This window comes from Schistocerca americana, chromosome X, assembly GCF_021461395.2.
Source record: "Schistocerca americana isolate TAMUIC-IGC-003095 chromosome X, iqSchAmer2.1, whole genome shotgun sequence".
NCBI lineage: Eukaryota > Metazoa > Arthropoda > Insecta > Orthoptera > Acrididae > Schistocerca > Schistocerca americana.
The window spans coordinates 143,524,032-143,544,354 of record NC_060130.1 but is presented as its reverse complement, the minus strand read 5'-3'; the positions used below and the strand labels follow the sequence as shown (position 1 = coordinate 143,544,354).

General features: G+C 41.8%; 1 protein-coding gene across 2 annotated transcripts in view; it reads right to left on the bottom strand.

The window, feature by feature from the left end:
• The window catches only part of LOC124555703 (golgin-84-like), a 102,586-nt gene extending 96,287 nt beyond the window's left edge, over window positions 1–6,299 (bottom strand). The window contains exons 1-2 of one of the 2 annotated variants that reach the window (XM_047129707.1): window positions 5,983–6,299; window positions 5,774–5,906 (exon numbers count right to left, since the gene is read on the bottom strand). In XM_047129707.1, coding sequence (XP_046985663.1) covers window positions 5,774–5,906; window positions 5,983–6,122 — 273 coding nt within the window. In that variant the 5' untranslated portion in view covers window positions 6,123–6,299. The remainder of the gene's footprint in view (window positions 1–5,773; window positions 5,907–5,982) is intronic. The other variant, XM_047129708.1, reaches the window with a different exon arrangement.
• Window positions 6,300–20,323: the final 14,024 nt, after the last annotated feature.

Genomic DNA, 20,323 nt, shown 5'->3' with positions numbered 1-20,323 from the left:
CAACTTTGGTAAGCCTCATAGGTTCTCCACACAACGAACACCACATGAATTCAGCCAAAAGACCGAAAAGTTGCAGGAAATTTATAAGCAGCAAGGGAATGTCACCCATAAGCCTCCATAACTGAAAACTATTAATCTTCTGGGTCATATCCATACCTAACAGAGACATAACAACATTAATATAAAAAATTCACACATGGCTAACCGAAAATGACACTACAGTAACTTACGCATAAAAAAGCTACACCATCAACTCACTGCAAAATATTCCACACACACAATCAGCACCATGACAAAAACAGTCAACGTCTACCAGTCAAATGAACCCAATACTACACACAACACGCAACCCACAAACACCACCAGAGAGCACCACAGACCCCAGGAAAACGCCACCTACAAACACACCGCAAGTGCAAACTAAACCCACATCACCTAACATGAAACCCCCAAACACACCACCAGAGAGCACCACCGACCGCATCAACATGATACCTACAAACACGCGAAACGCACAAACTAAATGTCGCGCCACAGTGACATCACACACCACAACAGCCTTATGTCATGGGTCAAACACGACGGGTGGAATCGGATGCTTCCGTTGACCCTATTTCCCCCCAAGTGTCAAACATGGTGTAGCAGTATTGTTTGCTGATGACAGTAACATTCTAATCAGTGAAACATCACCAATTATACAAAAGGACAAAGCTGAAGATACTCATATTTATGCAGATGAGTAGACAAATGAACTTTAAATGTAAAACACAGTGTTAGTTTCCACATATGCAGAAAACCTAAACTCAACTTTTAAAAAGTGGAAGATGAGCTCACAGAACGTGTATCACAAACAAGATTTCTAGGGGTGCTTGTTGACACATAACTAAAATGGACTGAACATGTTACTGTCCTAGGGAAACAAATAGCTTCAACATGCTTTGCATTTAAAATAATAAATTCTGTGTGTAGTAGTTCATGTACCAGAACAACGTATTTTGCGTATGTTCATTCTGTGATGAGTAATGGGATAATGTTCTGGGGAACAAATGAGCAGAACAGACAAACAGTCTTTAAGCTACAAAAAAGGGCTGTGTGAATTACAAAAAGTAGCAAGAGAAATCACTGCACTGAGTTCTTTAAATCTATGGGAATCTTTATTGTTCTATGTGAGTACATTTTGCAAACAGTGTTCCACATTAAAAGAAACATTGATCAGTACCCAATGAAAAGATCTCTACACAAACATGGAACCACATATCCAACAGCCAGTTACATCTAAATAGAAAAAAACAAAACAAAAACCCAAAACAGTGTGCTATACAATGGAATTAAACTATACAATAAACTATCACAAGGGAACAAAGACTATAGTGAAATACATGCTTTCAGGAATACCCTAAAAGCACTATTTGTCAGAAAAGTGTTTTTATACCATAAAGGATTACCTAAAATGATGAGTAAGTTTTGTTGACAATTATGCTAATGATTAATTACTGAAATTAAGAGGCATCATACAATATGTTCAATAGAATAGTTAAATACAGTGTCCAAATGGGTAACTCAGTAAGGCAAAAAATGTATGTAATTGTTTATATTTGTAATTGTGTACATTTAGGTATCTCCGTGTCTGTATTTTATGCATTAATATGCTGACAACACCCATACAATTTGCATCGTCTATGGATGGATAAATAAATAAATCCATAACTATTATGATGTGAGGGTCTGCTTCTGGTGTTTTGTTTCCAGTTTATGTTGTTTATAAAAGTGAAAATTTATATGATACTTGGACTCTGGGAGGACCAAAGGGTGCACCCTGTTGCAACGAATGGTGCTGCAGAGACAGAACACACTATAACAGAACTCAACATGGTTGCTTCGACAATGTAATATTTACAGATTGCTTTGAAAAAGAGCTGCTTCCTCATGCTACGAGGCTGCCTTGAACAAAGATAATGATAGGAGACAACCTAAGTTCACATTTCACAAGTGAAGTTCTTCAGCTATGTGAAGGAAATGACATGACAAAATTTCTGTGTATCCCAGCCAACACAACTCATTTAACACAACCTTTGCTTACAGGTTGTTTCATTCTTTGAATACTCACTGGAGGAAAATACTAACCAATTTTAAAAAATAGCAATCCACAATTCTCAGCTGTAACAAATGCAATGCAACCCTTCTTAATGACCTCATAAATACCCTAGAAGGTATGTTTAAGACGAATCTCCAAAATGTGTTCAAGGCACATGGCATATTTCCACTCAAAAAAGAAACTGTACCCTCTAAACTCCAACATGAATAGGATACAGAAGAGAAAAATGAAGCTCTAGCTGAACCTCTGATTTCTTATTTACAGTCTCTACGTGAAAAGAAAAAAACCAATAGCGCTTTCAAATACAAAAAGAAAGAAAATTAATACAAGCCCTGGTAAAGCTGTTTTAGCTGACCATGCATTGAACATTGGTCCAAAATTTTTCAAAGGATCATCAAATGAAAATGTGTCTGCACTGCATAAAAGATTCAAATTGTCTGCAAGTACAAATGATCCTCAGCCTGGTTGTTCTAAGTCATTCGCAGCAAGTGAATGACTCTCAGTGGCCACGAAATCTCTCTTCCAAAAGTGTGACGATTCTTCATCAGAAGATGACCTTGGTGTAATGAAATAGCCAGAGACTCTGGGAACTGATGAAAGTGATTTTGATCCTTCAGACAATCCTGCTGCCAAAGATTTTCTGCTCATTAAGTGTGAGTTTCAAGATCTTTCTCCAACTGACTTTGCTATGGTGAAAGTAGATGGGGGTAAAAGGAGGAAGCAAACTTTTCACTATATTTGTGTAATTCTAAAAGTCACAACAAGGGAAAAGTTATTTGAAGTTATGGGGCGTAACTCTACTGCCTCAATGAAAACTACAGTTAGTCCACAAGAAATACACTGATAAGCCAAGACGGAAATACGGAAGCGTCCGATCCCGCCCGTCTGCTTTGACCCATGACGTCACAAATATGGCGGAAACAAAAACAAACACACACACTTTCCACAAGAAGCTTGATGACACTAACGGGACAAGCGCAGGAAATGGGGTGTTTTGGGTGGGGGGCAAAAGAAATATAAACAAATTTAGACGCCTTGTGTAGCTACCACGTGTAAGTGAAGACAGCCGTGCATGAATACCCACCCACCTCCCCAGGGGTCGTAACCCCTGCAACCCATAGAAGATAAAGATACTTCAGTAGCTGATTAGTGTTTTTTGTCTTTAAAAAAAAAAAAAAATCTCACGGGATAGAACGAACAGATCAGAAAGATAAATTTAATAAACTAAAACAGAAATTGGAGGAAACAGGTAATTAAAATAAGTAATAAGTGTTTTTAAATTTAAAAAAAAAATCTCACGAGATAGGACGAACAGATCAGAAGAGTAAATAAAATAAAACAGAACTGGAGACAGCCACACTCAAACCAAACTCTGCGCCGTCATGAAGTCACACACGACAACACCCTTACGTCACGGGTCAAAGCCGACGCGTGGGATCGGATGCCAAGACATTATGACCACTGGCCACTGTGACATTGGACACTGCCTGGTGGTGTTGCGGGCACATGATACAGTAACAAAAGTACGTAAGTGGAGCAGACACAGATGGGGGAGCACCCTAGTGAAGATACGGGCTGCAAATTGGGGGAAATTCACTGAGATAAGCGACTTTCACAAAGACCAGATTATTAGTATGAAGAGACTGAACGAGTACCTCGAAAACAGTGAAGCTGGTTGAATGTTCACGTGCTACTCTCATGAGCATCTACAGAAAGAGTTAGGACGACAGTGAAACTACCACTAGGTTCTAAATGGTTGGATGTCCACAACTCTTCACAGAATGTGGGTTTGAAGGCTTGTAAAGCAGGACAGATGGTGATCTGTGGCACACCTGCCAAAAGAGCACGGTGCTGGTGTATGCACAAGTACATTGTTCGCTCCACAGCAAACTACGTCTACGTGTTCACATGTTGATTCAACAACATAGTCAATTATGAATGCGCGGCCACAGGACCATCGTCATTCAACCATCGATCAATGGAAATGTGTTGGTTCTTCAGGTGAATCACATTTTTGCTATACTAGGTCACTGCTTGTCTCTACAAATGCCCTCATTGAGGTGGACGTCAGCTGAAAACGTGTAGTGTGCCATGAATGCAGGCTGGTGGGAGCAGTATTATGCTATGGGAGACATTTTCCTGTACTTGCATGGGACCTGTGATAGTAATCGAAGAGACACTGACAGCTGTGAACCACCCACATCCCTACATGCTTGATGTCTTCCCCAATGGCGATGTCATCTTTCAGCAGTATAACTGTCTGTCTCTTGGAGCCAGAGCCATGCTACAGTGGCCTGAGGAGCATTATAATGAACTCAAGTCGTCGTCTCAGCAATCAAATTCACCTGATGTAAATCCTATGGAGCCCATCTGGATCACTATCAAAGGCCATCAGCATGCATGCAAATTAGCGGCCCATTAATTATGCAAATTACACGCACTGTGCATAGACATATGTATTTCATTCCAAACGCAGACAAATACGCTATTACGCAAGTGGTCATAATGTTTTGGCTCATCAGTGTATTCACTGTCCCATTCTGTGATGTAATTGGGAAGCTGCCTCCACTGGAGCTACAGGCTGATGAGCACAGAATTCTGTATAAATTTCCAGGGAGGATTTTAGTAATTAATAAGTTTAATGCATTTAGTCAATAGAAGTTTTTGTAGTGTGTTTCAAATAAAGGATTGATAATCATATTCATAGAAATGTGTTTCTCACCAATATCTATCTTAACATTTTACAATATATTCAGTTTTCAATGGAGATCATTGAGATCCCTTTGCAGGGCCATACTCATACTGCACTGCACTACTATTTATCCTTGGACCACTGTGCATGTGTTTACATACAAAAAAAATTGAAGGGTCAATGTAACCCCAAGTCATGGGATAACATTGACCCCTTTCACTTATGTTTTTCTAGTAACCTATGAAAAATATAGCATACGCAGTGCACAATAGGTGATTGTATAGAAATAATGTACAATAATAAAAATCACCATGAATAGAAACTGATAAATGCAAGAGATATTCTACATAAAAATAGGTTACTGAATCAACTGTTACCTATCCCACACACTTCTATACTTCAACCACTGTTGCCCAGCTGCAGTGATTACAGTCCAGGCAGTAATCAATAGTAATGACTTGTCCATTAATCTACAGGCAAATAAATCGTTTCCATGCTATGCTGTGGGAAAATGAAAGTTTCATATGGGGGGGGGGGTGGAAGGCCAGTGTTTAAACTCCCACCAACAAAAAGGTCTTTTGAGATAGAGCTAAAGATCAGATTGGGAAAGGATACGGAAGGAAACCAGTCTTGCCCTTTCAAAGGAATCATCCCAGAACTCACCTTAACCAGTTTACGGAAATCTTGTAAAACATAAATCTGGGGGTCCAGAGTGGGACTTTAAGTGATGACATTTCAATTACAAGTATGGTATCTTGCCATCGCAGCATATGATTCGGCTATGGGTGGGGGATTCATTTGCTGTATGGTAATATCACTGGAGCCACAATTTCACAGTTCTTAAAAACAAGAGTACTCTGGTCATTCAAACTGTTCAAATTGTGCTTTTTACGTCCCACTTATCGCGTAGCTACATTTTTTTATCGATTACTTTGGACACTGGAATGGAGATAATAGTTACTGAGATTTATTACACACTGATATACCTCAAATCCATTTTCATATGGTTCTGTGGTAAGAATCTGTTCTGAAGTCGTGGAACCGGAGTCAACAACGATTGCAAGTGCATCGGTTTCCTGATATGAATCCTTTGTTTCTGCCAGTTCACAACTCAAACTGCTGAAAAAAATTCAATTACAAATTGACATATTTCACAATGGTAACGTTGACATGGACTAATTGAAGTTGTTTGTACCCAGACTGAAATGACTCCCACGTTGGAGATGGCGAGTTCATCTTCTCTTTCTTTTCATTTTGGAAAGCAACCGCAGCATTTTGATCTATTTGATTCAATAGGTCTTCAGCTTTTCCAGCTAAATCTTTAAACCACGCCATTGAACGAATGGCATGTGCTAGCTGCTATTGCTGACCTTTTGTATTAATCAGTAGCTACCTACAAGTCATTTTAAATCACAAATTTTGACGTCTTTCCTGAACGTAAACAAATCTAAAACCCAACAAATCACCCCCTGTCAACTTATTAGCCACATACACCCATTTTCATATCAAACAAATTAACGTCAAAGATAGTCTTCACACTTTTGTGTTTAATAAATACTTCGGCAGCTGGTCTACTCAGTGCAATGATTACTGGCGAACTGATGTGCGCAATGAAAGGTCGTGAGCTAACTGAATTCAATCCTTTCGTAAATCTATGCTGCAAGAAGTGGACTTGCTTAAGCTCTGATGATTAGACTGCACACTTCTTTGGCCTCTTGCGTTCATTTATTCATCGTGTTGGCAAAAGGGTTAAATAATAAGACTGATAATCCTGTGCCGAAATGGCTTTCGTATAATATTTATATCTAACCATAGGCTATTTGATCTAACTAACAAGAAATAGCACATCATTTGTAAACGATAACAAAATTACTTTAATCGTTTCACTGCTCTCTACTTTAGCAAATAATATGACTGACTGCTCGTATGACTCTGTGATGAGTTCAGCAGCAGCAGCATAACACCAGAGTCTCTTTGGATTTTCTGCCAGATTTCGAGACAAAGTTTCGTTGTGGAAACTATTATACACATGTCACATTGAAGTCCACACTAAATTAAAGTTCACCGATCTTTGGGGTTTTGCATTCGTTTAAATTTGGCATTCTTTTTTCGTTGTTTCTGCAACAGTATTATGACCTGTTTTGTGTACCATTGGGGACCAACTCCGTTGTTTGTTAATTTATTTGGTATTAATCTCTCAATTGCTGTCGACACTATTTCTTTGAATTAAAGACACATCTGGTCTACACTTACATTGTTAATTCTAAAAGAGTGGAGATGGTCTTTCAGGAAGGCATCAAGCGAATTTTTATCTGCATTTTTGAACATATATATTTTTCATTTATGTTTGGTGGATTTGTCAGTTACGGTATTCAGTCTCGCTACGACAACCCTGTGCTCACTAATCTCTGTATCCGTTTTGAAGCTCGTTATTATCTCAAGATTATTTGTTGCTAAGAAGTCAAGTGGGTTTTCACATCCGTTTACTATTCGAGTGGGCTCATGAACTAACTCCTCGAAATAATTTTCATAGAATGAGTTTAGCACAATTTAGGATGATGTTTTATGCGGACCTCCGCATTTAAACATGTATTTTTGCCAACATATGGATGGCAAATTGAAGTCACCACCAACTGTAATTGCATGAGTCAGGTATGTGTTCGAAATTAGACTCAAGTTTTCCTTGAACCTTTCAGCAATTCTATCATCTGAGCTGGGAGGTCGATAAAAGGGTACAGTTATTATTTTATTTCGGTTCTCAAGAATGACCTCTAGCCATACTAACTCACAGGAACTGTCTACTTCAATTTCGCTACAAGATAAACTACTTCTAACAGCAAGAAACACGCCACTGCCAACAGTATGTATCCTTCCTGAACGCCGTTGGGTCATTCGCAAAAATGTGGGCTGAACTTATCACCAGCTTTAGCCAGCTTTCAGTGTTTACAAGGATTTGAGCGTCTGTGTTTTCTATTAGCGCTTGGAGCTCTGGTACTTTACCAACACAGCTATGGCAATTTACAATTGTTACTCCGATGCTTCCTAGAGCGACGTTCTTGTTGTGTTCGACCTTCACCTTTCCCTTCCTTTGTTTCCCTCTAATCTAAAAGTTTAATAACTATATCTGTTAGACTAATACTGTAATGTAAATTTTGACAGGTATTTGATGAAACCTAATGATCACTACTATAACACTACCCCATATTGAAATTCATATAGACTGCTGAAAATAGTCAATTTTGATAGCTTTAGAAAATAGCCAAGAACTCCAGTAAAGTGAAATAACTGTAAAAAATAATTATTTGTGAACATTTTGTGAGTGCACAATTTACTTACATACAATGCTCTTGAAGCAACTCTGCACCTGAAATTATTGTAAAATCTCATTAAATTTACACTTCAGCACGAACTATATTAAGAAAAGAATATAAATTTTAAGATTTTTGATTTGGCTTGATTGACGTTCAAGCATATAGTCATGAATTCCAAGCGACCATCAGTTGCCTACAGCACATTTCTAGAAAATAAATGTCAGAAAACGCCAGTTTGTTGTTAAGGAGCTCCAGATTGTCAAAAAGGAGAAGAGAAAAAAAGGGCAAATAATTGTGAAAGAAAAGATTTGGTGATTTTTGCAAAAACTTTCATAAAAATGTAGAGCAAATACAGTAAAAAACTGATTTGCAGGATATGGTAATGAGACATAAAGAAAACTTCTAGGTCAATAAACTGAGGAATGTGACTTAAATAAAATCAAAAATCTGTTGGGCACTAATTAGTCATTGGACATTATACAATATACCGAATACAGTGTAAACAGGAAGCCTGCAAGCATCTTAACATCATGCAGCAGTGTTATTGTAACATTGTGCCATAAATACCCTGAGGTGGTGTGCGTGAGGCATAAATTCATTGAAGATCTGTGCAGAAGATGGTCTGTGATATCACATTGTGCTTGGTTTGTCATGGACAGTAGGGGGCAGATGTTGTTCACTGTGTGAGATGTGTATAGAATAAAACGGAACTTTTTGGGTAATAGGATTATTCACCTTGCAGGTATTTGGTCCTTGTTCCCTTCATAAGTACTTTCCTCCTTCATTCACACAGTATTTCCACGTTGCTTCACAGCGCTGAAAACGTCTTTTGGAATGTCCGTCCCTTAGTGCTCACGACGAATTATTCTTAACGTCATCAATAATGTGGAGACGGCATCTTTTCAGACGTGACCGTAACCTTGGCAAAAAGAAAAACACACGTAAATTAAAGTCTATGAAGTAAATTGGCTGTGAGATAACAATCACATGATTTTTTTTACATAAAAGTCGCGAATTATCAAAGATGGTTGAGACGGTACATTGCCACAATTTTGATTTCTTCTTCAGAATTTTCTGAGGCAATCTTTTCAGTACGCTAGCGTAGTAGTAGTATGACAACAGTTCCGGTTAATGGCGAAACAACGATCTTGTCACATCTGCTGTTATGTTACACATCTGGAGTCAGGTTACCTAGTTGGGCTCCTTGGTGCTCCCTACTCCATCTCCCAGGGAAACTACCGGGAATTAATCAATGTCACAAAGTGGAATCACCAGTCCCTCCCATCCTCCCTGAGAACTTCAATCCTATATGGACCTCCACACCTTCGTCTTTTTTTTTTAACTTGGACGCTTATGTTCAAGGGAGCTGGACAGCATAAGGGAAAGGATGTGTCTATTTGTTTAATGACAATATTACATGACACCCGCAGAGACCACACCCTGGCAGATAAGTACACCCACTTTTACGCATTTTTCCATATTTTTCGTGATTCCCTCAATTTCACGTATTTTGCACCCATTTTCCACAATTTTCCTTTTTTATGTCTGAAGACACTCTGGAGCATAGAGAAAGGTTATAGACAGTGTCTATATGTTTATAACAAATTATGTCACTTTAGGTCTACAGACGTGTTCAAATTATTAGACTAAAGGCATTGTTTACAAAACTTTACATTTATTACACATTTACATCCACAAACAGAATATATTTGTGCACTCAACACTTTGTATGCATGCCTTTCTCCTTAATATACATTTTTGTCCTGTTTGGCATAGTTTTTATTATCTTTTCACAAGTCATTTTAATATCATTGTCATGGTACCAGATTTCCTCCAGTTCCTTCATGAGATCTTGTTTGGTGGTTATTGTAAATTTCTTTACCCTATGTTTTACAATAGGCGATAAATTTTCAGTTGGGTTCATATCAGGGCTATGCCCTGGCCATAGCAACACTTTCAGTGGCTTTTCTTCCAAATACTTAGAAACACTTTTGGCTTTGTGGCAAGGTGTCCCATCATGCATAAAAATGGCATCTTATTAGGAAACCACTCATTTATTTGGGAGAAAAGTTCCTTTCCAAGGATTTCTTTAGATTGTCCTTGCCTCGTTGACCCTTCAACAATGTGTAATTTGCCAGGACCTTTCACAGACATCACACTCCAGACCATAATGGAAGCTGGATGCTTCACACATTGCTGCACATACTCAGCTTTGAACTGTTCTCCAGGTGTGCTCCCTGCCACCGTTGTATAAGCAGCTGCAGCAGCAAGTCGTATACTCCTAGCTCACTCATTTGTTACATAGTTTAATTCTTAATTTCTTTGCGTGTTTTTGGTACTTGCATTGTTTAATTCATAAATCTCGGGCGTATTATAGTATTTGAGAGTTGTAGCATCGCGTGTTAGTACCTGAATAGTGTAAATTCGCGTAGTCGTTTGTCTTCTGTTTTTGTTTTGAACGGCCAGTGTCGGTTGGTCACAGTTAGTGTGCTCCCTGCCGCCGTTGGATAAGTAGCTGCAGCAGCAAGTCGTATACTCCTAGCTCACTCATTTGTTACATAGTTTAATTCTTAATTTCTTTGCGTGTTTTTGGTACTTGCATTGTTTAATTCATAAATTTCGGGCGTATTATAGTATTTGAGAGTTGTAGCATCGCGTTTTAGTACCTGAATAGTGTTTTTGGTACTTGCATTGTTTAATTCATAAATTTCTGGCGTATTATAGTATTTGAGAGTTGTAGCATCGCGTTTTAGTACCTGAATAGTGTAAATTCGCGTAGTCTCCTTCCGCCGCCGAGCAGTGTCAGCAGTGCGCAAGTAGCAGCATTACTGCGTTTACTAGGCAATCTTGTATTTTAATAACCGTTTAAATTTTGTCGATTTGTTTGCGCTCTCTGTAGATTAGTTCAGACGTTCTTTGCAAAACAGTTTTTAGCATGGATAGGGACTGCAACTGCTGTGTTCGGATGCAGGCTGAGTTGGCATCCCTTCGCTCCCAGTTTCAGGCAGTGTTGGCTTCGGTCACACAGCTTGAGGCTGTTGCCAATGGGCATCACTGTGGGGGTCCGGATGGGGGTTTGTCGGGGACGGCCAGCTCGTCCCACGCATCCCCCGATCGGACTACGACTGTGGTTGCCCGGGATACTGCCCGCATTGAGGCTGATCCCTCACCTGTGGTAGAGTGGGAGGTCGTCTCAAGGTGTGGCAGAGGGCAAAAGACATTCCGGAGGGCTGAACGGAAGGCCTCTCCAGTTTTTCTGACGAACCGGTTTCAGGCTCTGTCTCAGGCTGATACTGATCTTTGGCCTGACATGGCTGCTTGTCCTGTTCCAGAGGTTGCCCCTCAGTCTGCAAGATCCGGGCGGTCGCAGAGGGTGGGCTTACTGGTAGTTGGGAGCTCCAACGTCAGGCACGTAATGGGGCCCCTTAGGGAAATGGCAGCAAGAGAGGGTAAGAAAACCAATGTGCACTCCGTGTGCATACCGGGGGGAGTCATTCCAGATGTGGAAAGGGCCCTTCCGGATGCCATGAAGGGTACAGGGTGCACCCATCTGCAGGTGGTCGCTCATGTCGGCACCAATGATGTGTGTCGCTATGAATCGGAGGAAATCCTCTCTGGCTTCCGGCGGCTATCTGATTTGGTGAAGACTGCCAGTCTCGCTAGTGGGATGAAAGCAGAGCTCACCATCTGCAGCATCGTCGACGGGACTGACTGCGGACCTTTGGTACAGAGCCGGGTGGAGGGTCTGAATCAGAGGCTGAGGCGGTTCTGCGACCGTGTGGGCTGCAGATTCCTCGACTTGCGCCATAGGGTGGTGGGGTTTCGGGTTCCGCTGGATAGGTCAGGAGTCCACTACACGCAACAAGCGGCTACACGGGTAGCAGGGGTTGCGTGGCGTGGGCTGGGCGGTTTTTTAGGTTAGATGGCCTTGGGCAAGTACAGAAAGGGCAACAGCCTCAACGGGTGCGGGGCAAAGTCAGGACACGCGGGGACCAAGCAGCAATCGGTATTGTAATTGTCAACTGTCGAAGCTGCGTTGGTAAAGTACCAGAACTTCAAGCGCTGGTAGAAAGCACCGAAGCTGAAATCGTTATAGGTACAGAAAGCTGGCTTAAGCCAGAGATAAATTCTGCCGAAATTTTTACAAAGATACAGACGGTGTTTAGAAAGGATAGATTGCATGCAACCGGTGGTGGAGTGTTCGTCGCTGTTAGTAGTAGTTTATCCTGTAGTGAAGTAGAAGTGGATAGTTCCTGTGAATTATTATGGGTGGAGGTTACACTCAACAACCGAGCTAGGTTAATAATTGGCTCCTTTTACCGACCTCCCGACTCAGCAGCATTAGTGGCAGAACAACTGAGAGAAAATTTGGAATACATTTCACATAAATTTTCTCAGCGTGTTATAGTATTAGGTGGAGATTTCAATTTACCAGATATAGACTGGGACACTCAGATGTTTAGGACGGATGGTAGGGACAGAGCATTGAGTGACATTATACTGAGTGCACTATCCGAAAATTACCTCGAGCAATTAAACAGAGAACCGACTCGTGGAGATAACATCTTGGACCTACTGATAACAAACAGACCCGAACTTTTCGACTCTTTAAGTGCAGAACAGGGAATCAGTGATCATAAGGCCGATGCAGCAACCTTGAATATGGAAGTTAATAGGAATATAAAAAAAGGGAGGAAGGTTTATCTGTTTAGCAAGAGTAATAGAAGGCAGATTTCAGACTACCTAACAGATCAAAACGAAAATTTCTGTTCCGACACTGACAATGTTGAGTGTTTATGGAAAAAGTTCAAGGCAATCGTAAAATGCGTTTTAGACAGGTACGTGCCGAGTAAAACTGTGAGGGACGGGAAAAACCCACCGTGGTACAACAACATAGTTAGGAAACTACTGCAAAAGCAAAGAGAGCTTCACTCTAAGTTTAAACGCAGCCAAAACCTCTCAGACAAACAGAAGCTAAACGATGTCAAAGTTAGCGTAAGGAGGGCTATGCGTGAAGCGTTCAGTGAATTCGAAAGTAAAATTCTATGTACCGACTTGACAGAAAATCCTAGGAAGTTCTGGTCTTACGTTAAATCAGTAAGTGGCTCGAAACAGCATATCCAGACACTCCGGGATGATGACGGCATTGAAACAGAGGATGGCACGCGTAAAGCTGAAATATTAAACACCTTTTTCCAAAGCTGTTTCACAGAGGAAGACCGCACTGCAGTTCCTTCTCTAAATCCTCGCACAAACGAAAAAATGGCTGACATCGAAATAAGTGTCCAAGGAATAGAAAAGCAACTGGAATCATTCAGTAGAGGAAAGTCCACTGGACCTGACGGGATACCAATTCGATTGTACACAGAGTACGCGAAAGAACTTGCCCCCCTTCTAACAGCCATATACCGCAAGTCTCTAGAGGAACGGAGGGTTCCAAATGATTGGAAAAGAGCACAGGTAGTCCCAGTCTTCAAGAAGGGTCGTCGAGCAGATGCGCAAAACTATAGACCTATATCTCTGACGTCGATCTTTTGTAGAATTTTAGAACATGTTTTTTGCTCGAGTATCATGTCGTTTTTGGAAACCCAGAATCTACTATGTAGGAATCAACATGGATTCCGGAAACAGCGATCGTGTGAGACCCAACTCGCTTTATTTGTTCATGAGACCCAGAAAATATTAGATACAGGCTCCCAGGTAGATGCTATTTTTCTTGACTTTCGGAAGGCGTTCGATACAGTTCCGCACTGTCGCCTGATAAACAAAGTAAGAGCCTACAGAATATCAGACCAGCTGTGTGGCTGGATTGAAGAGTTTTTAGCAAACAGAACATAGCATGTTGTTATCAATGGAGAGACGTCTACAGACGTTAAAGTAACCTCTGGCGTGCCACAGGGGAGTGTTATGGGACCATTGCTTTTCACAATGTATATAAATGACCTAGTAGATAGTGTCGGAAGTTCCATGCGGCTTTTCGCGGATGATGCTGTAGTATACAGAGAAGTTGCAGCATTAGAAAATTGTAGCGAAATGCAGGAAGATCTGCAGCGGATACGCACTTGGTGCAGGGAGTGGCAACTGTCCCTTAACATAGACAAATGTAATGTATTGCGAATACATAGAAAGAAGGATCCTTTATTGTATGATTATATGATAGCGGAACAAACAGTGGTAGCAGTTACTTCCGTAAAATATCTGGGAGTATGCGTGCAGAACGATTTGAAGTGGAATGATCATATAAAATTAATTGTTGGTAAGGCGGGTACCAGGTTGAGATTCATTGGGAGAGTGCTTAGAAAATGTAGTCCATCAACAAAGGAGGTGGCTTACAAAACACTCGTTCGACCTATACTTGAGTATTGCTCATCAGTGTGGGATCCGTACCAGATCGGTTTGACGGAGGAGATAGGGAAGATCCAAAGAAGAGCGGCGCATTTCGTCACAGGGTTATTTGGTAACCATGATAGCGTTACGGAGATGTTTAATAAACTCAAGTGGCAGACTCTGCAAGAGAGGCGCTGTGCATCGCGGTGTAGATTGCTCGCCAGGTTTCGAGAGGGTGCGTTTCTGGATGAGGTATCGAATATATTGCTTCCCCCTACTTATACCTCCCGAAGAGATCACGAATGTAAAATTAGAGAGATTAGAGCGCGCACGGAGGCTTTCAGACAGTCGTTCTTCCCGCGAACCATACGCGACTGGAACAGGAAAGGGAGGTAATGACAGTGGCACGTAAAGTGCCCTCCGCCACACACCGTTGGGTGGCTTGCGGAGTATAAATGTAGATGTAGATGTAGAATGCGACGAACATACTGGCTGCTTTCTTCGATTCCAGTGAATACAATTGCATCACTGAAGCAGACCTGAAGCATGTGCACAAAATAGCAAATTAGAAAAGATGGGAATAGCAGCATAAGAGACCTCAACAGTCCCAAAATTCTTATGTGCATTTCTTTAGTATCATTAAAACATCACAGTTTCAAGCCAAAACTCCTAATGTTGAGATCAGACCCACTTAATTGACCATATCATTGCACATACCTTAGCGTAGTCCTCACTTGTCCACTCCTGAAGTTGTTTAGCCCTTTACAATCTTTTAGTTTTCATGGTAGGTGTGATTTTCGTTTTTTTCCATGGTCAGCATGCCTTTAAACCACATTCAAACAGCCTCCTCCTCACTGTCACAGGTGAAACTTCAACACACAAACCTTTCGGCTAATGGCTCATGTCTGTAGAAGAAAGTTGCCCTGTTTTTAAATCTTTTAATTGTTCTACGTCTGATTTTTCTTTCACATCCACATTTTCCTTTCCTGTTTGGTTTTTATTCACCACATTTCTGCACTTAAAGTTTGATTCTGGTGGCAGTTTTCTGTGATATTCTCATTCTGTCAGCAATGTTTTGCTGCGTATAACGATTTTCAGTAATAAGTTCTACCACAGCCGAAACTTTTCGAAGTGAAACATCTTTCGCCTTCCCTATGACCTCACGTTCTTTGGAAATTCTACGATTTATCCCTATAGCTAAAGACATACAAGTCCACAAGCTATATAATGGCTTGTTAATGTAGCAAGAAGTTGATAGAATAAAGAGCAAGCTGAAGTACACCACAGAAACGTAAAATATTACTGTAAACACAGTTTCAAAGTATGTACACAGACAACTAACACCAATACGATTTGGAGGGAAAATGGCAAATTTTACCAATTGTGAAAAATTCAGTGATCTGTGAGTTGCTTGGAAGGCAAATATTGTGACATCAATCAAAAGTTTAAAACAAAACAATTATTACACTTTTCTCTCCTATTTTTACACCAGAAAACTTAAGAGTATAAAAAATAATCATTTAGTCTAATAATCTGAGCACGTCTGTATTTGTTAATAACAGGTTAGTCATACACGGCATCAGCAGAGACCACAATTAGTCAGATATATAAGTACTCTCATTATTCCATGTTTTACATGTTCTTTCACCGATCATTCTATTTTACAACTGGAGGCGCTCTGGAGCTGGGTAGCTTAGGGAGAAGTTGTAACGTGTGTCTACCGTTCAAACAAATGATATCACTTGAGTTCCGTTTGTTAATACCAATATTGCGTCATTTGAGGCACCAGTAGAGACCACACCCAGATAGATATGGGATTACTCTCATGTATCGCAAATTTTATGTATTTTTTTTATATTTTCCTCAATTTTAGGCATTTTGACCAATTACGCAAGACTGTTCGCCACGTAGCGTCGACGTCATGATGATCTCAGGATATCAGAATGCAGTCCGGGCTCGAATTAGGTATAGCTGATAAGGCAGCATACCTCCCCAAATGCATCTTTTATATTTGTGTCACTTGAGAGCTATTTTTTATAGCAGTCTAATATTTAGAGGCACCAGCATAGGCCTCATCTAGACAGATGTGTAAGTACTCTCATTCATCCCAAATATTACGTATTTTTTTCGCATTTTCCGAAATTTTGCGCACTGTACCTAATTACGCCAGTTATGTGTAAAAACCGCGTCGCATCGTGTCACAACGTCACGTCATGATGTCACATCAGTGTCAAGTCTCGTACATGATGCCAGTCAATCACAATGCAGCATGGCCCCGATTTACGTATCATTGCTAAACCATCGTTCCATCGCTACAATGTGACATCACAGTGTTAGAAACGAACACATTGGTAGAAATAGTGATATCACAGAGAATTCTATAAGTACTACCGATTTCTAACCAAAGATATTGTATAAGAAATACCACTCTACATTACTAGATTGTGTGATGTCATAGTAAAATTCTGAAGCCTCAACCAAAGACACTGTATTTGTAACACATCGCTACAAAATACACCTCTAGAGAGGTGAGCAGTGGAAATCAAGTCGCCTGCAGGGTTGATACTCTATATCACTCCTCAGACTCCGACGTATGTGTGTATAACCACGAGCGCTGATACTTGCAGACACACTGCCCAGCAATAGTCGTTAAAGTTGCGTTATAACGCTCTCCAGCTTGTTGGGTGACATTGCTGCTATAACAGTTCTGGCCGAGAGATTCCCCGCCCGCGATAATAACGGCAAAACATCCTATGGCTTATGAGGAAATACCGAAGACTGGCGCAGATCCACACTGCTCTCCCCCCTGTATTCGCCGGATACTGCCGTACGGTACGGAACTCCCCATACGATAATGGCCACCAGGTCGCGAACAGGAGGCGCTTAGCAAGGAAGTGCGACATACCGATATTGCCGGAGGGTGATGAGAATATAGAGCTGATGAAAGCAGTTACTAAGGTGGTGAGGACAGCTGCATCAACCAGGAAGAGAGCCGTTGCGGCCTCCCCTTGACCATGGTCAGCCGAATTGGGACAGATGCGCCAGTCTGTAAGGAGGACGAGGAGGCATTACCAGCGAAGTGTCGTCTGGGGAGAAAAGCAGCGATGGCTGCAAGTGTACAGAGAAACCAAAGAACAGCTCCAACAGGAGCTCAGGGCAGTTAGGCTGAGGAGTTGCGACAAGTATGTACAAAGACAATTGGCTACTGACCCCTGGGGTGTCCCGTACAAATTAGTACAGGAAAACATAAGGTCGCCTATAGTGCTATCTACCGTCAGGGATGGGGACCGGATGACCGGGACATGGCGGGAAACTGCCGAGGTCCTCCTCCAGATCCTGTTACCTGACGATACAGAGGAAGACGACTCAGATGAACAACAAAGGATCAGGAGAGAAAACCAACAGGTCTACATAAATAACACCATGGTTTATCCCTTCTCCGAAGAGGAGATAGGTGCCCAAATAAAGGACCTTAAGAAGGGCAAGGCTCCTGGCCCTGACGGCATTACAGCGGAAGTAGTGCAGTTCCTCGCCCCCCCCCCCCCCCAGCTGGTGGCACCTCTCACTAAATTATACAATGAGTGTCTATGACTGAGAAAATTTCCATCCGTTTGGAAAAAAGCAAATGTGGTAATAATCGAAAAAAGTCCAGATAAAGACCCCAAAGAAGTGAAATCTTACAGACCAATCTGCTTACTGGGCCTGCTGGGCAAACTTTTTGAGAGGTTGCTAGCAGACAGAGTTGCTGTGTGTTGACGAGGGACAGACAATTCGGCTTCCGGTCGGGACGATCAGCGTCTGATGCAATCGCCCTGGCTGCAGATGTCTGTGACTCTGACACAAGTACATTGTCGGCATCATGGTGGACATCAGTAGCGCCTTTGACAACCTGTGGTGGTCTGCGCTCTTCTAAGCTTGTGGGAGAAGAACTGTCCAGGGCCGCTATACAGCTGTCTTAGGAGCTATTACGAAGAGAGGGAGGTCTGGCTATCGGCCTCTAGCGGAAGAATTAGCTAGAAAATAACAAAGGGGTGTCCTCAGGGCTCTGTCCTGGGGCCTCTCTTTTGGCACTTAAACATGGAACCCTTTCTGGATGAGTTAAAAGCAGTAACGATCTGCTAGAAGTCATAGCCTACGCAGACGACCTTCTCCTGCTGGTTGGCAGCTGTAGCTGTGAGGATTTAGAACCAAAAGTTGAAAGAGCTATATCTATTCTCACGGCATTGTGTCACAAAGCAAAAATGATAAGAGAGCCAAGCAAGTCCACATACTTGCTACTAAAAGGACAACTTATTAGGAATCCAACTGTTAGGATAAACAGCTCTCCATTTCTTCAGCGCCGTGAGGCGCGATATCTAGGTGTAGTCGTCGACGAGAGGTGGAACTATGCATCATATATTGACACCATAACACAAAGATCATTAGAAACGCTAAATAACCTAATTGTAATTGCCCACAAATGCTTCCATCTCTCACCCGACCTAACTAAATTTTATCACAGTAGCATCGTAACGTCAATCGTGGAATACGGGTCAGGGGTCTGGGCACACAGGTTCACGAGGGTTATGCCTGCTATGGCGGGAAGAAGGGTGCAGCAAAACATGACCTGGGGCGGGAGGGGGGGGGGGGGGCACTGCTAGTACTGAAGGGGCTCTGTCTCCTTGACATAAAAATCAGAGAACAAGCCACCTGGTACTGGGTGAAGAAGAAAAGAAGGGAAAAGGTAATAGAAATAATGGGGGTATACGTTGGGGATAAGATTGGAATAAAAAGAAGGGGGGAAGAATTATGTCAAGAGCAGTGGGATAATGATGAAACGGGGCGAAGAACATATGAGTTGTTGCCACACATTGAGGAGCGATTACAGTTTAAATATCTCAGACCAACCATAGGACTGCTGCACTTTCTTACTGGACATGGACCCTACGCGACACACCTATGTCGGTTCGGGAAGCGGGCTACATCACCGTGTGACTGTGGTGCCGTGCAAGGCACTCCAGACCATGTGGTGTACGAGTGCGCCCTCTTCGACGACGTTGCAGAGGAACTTAGACAACAACTTCCTAACCACGACACGCTCAGACATCAGAACACCTTTCACGTCCTGAATAAACTTTCAGATGCAATTTTCAGTAAAGTTCTCAAATATTTCTTACGGAACAATCGACAATATTTAATACCCGAATTAGACTCCCAGCACCTATCCTGTTCCGCCGGGACATGGACTTGGCCAGCCGCTTCACGGCTGAGATCCGCCATATCTCGGATTTGGGGGGGAGGTGCACACTTTTCACCGAACATGAGAAGCACCGACAATGAAAGTATAGAAATAGGTTAGTTGTAGAGTAAGCTAGGAAAACCCCTTAGGACAGCACTGCAGCGATTAACGTCTCCGGCCAGCCTAGTGCCAGGGGCACGCCCACTGGGGTTAGCTCGGTGGGCAAGGCCAACAACAACATAGGTTTGTTAAACGCTGGCACATCTGTAACGCTGCAGGTAGTGTAGATTAGTTAGGTATAGATAGTAGCATATACGTCAACAATAACAACTGTAGAGAAATAATAGTACGAGTAGAATCTGCAAACTTGTAGGGTTGTAGTTGTAAAATGATTGTAATATTAGGACCCACTAATGTTGTAAGGTGGTGGGTTAATATGTATCCTTGTAATTAATTTGAATAAAGATTTTTTTTTTCCGCTCCGGCCTTGTCAGGGCGTACGAATCTCAATCGCCACTTGCTCTCAGCAGCACCTATGTAGAGAACTTACAGTAAATTCGATCAATCAAAGTCTGCTCAGCGTCAGATCAATTCAGATTGCGTTATCCACATTTTTAGGGTCAGAGTACTTGACTCACTTCTGCCACGCAGGATCCTTGCCCATTGTGCTCTTAAACCAC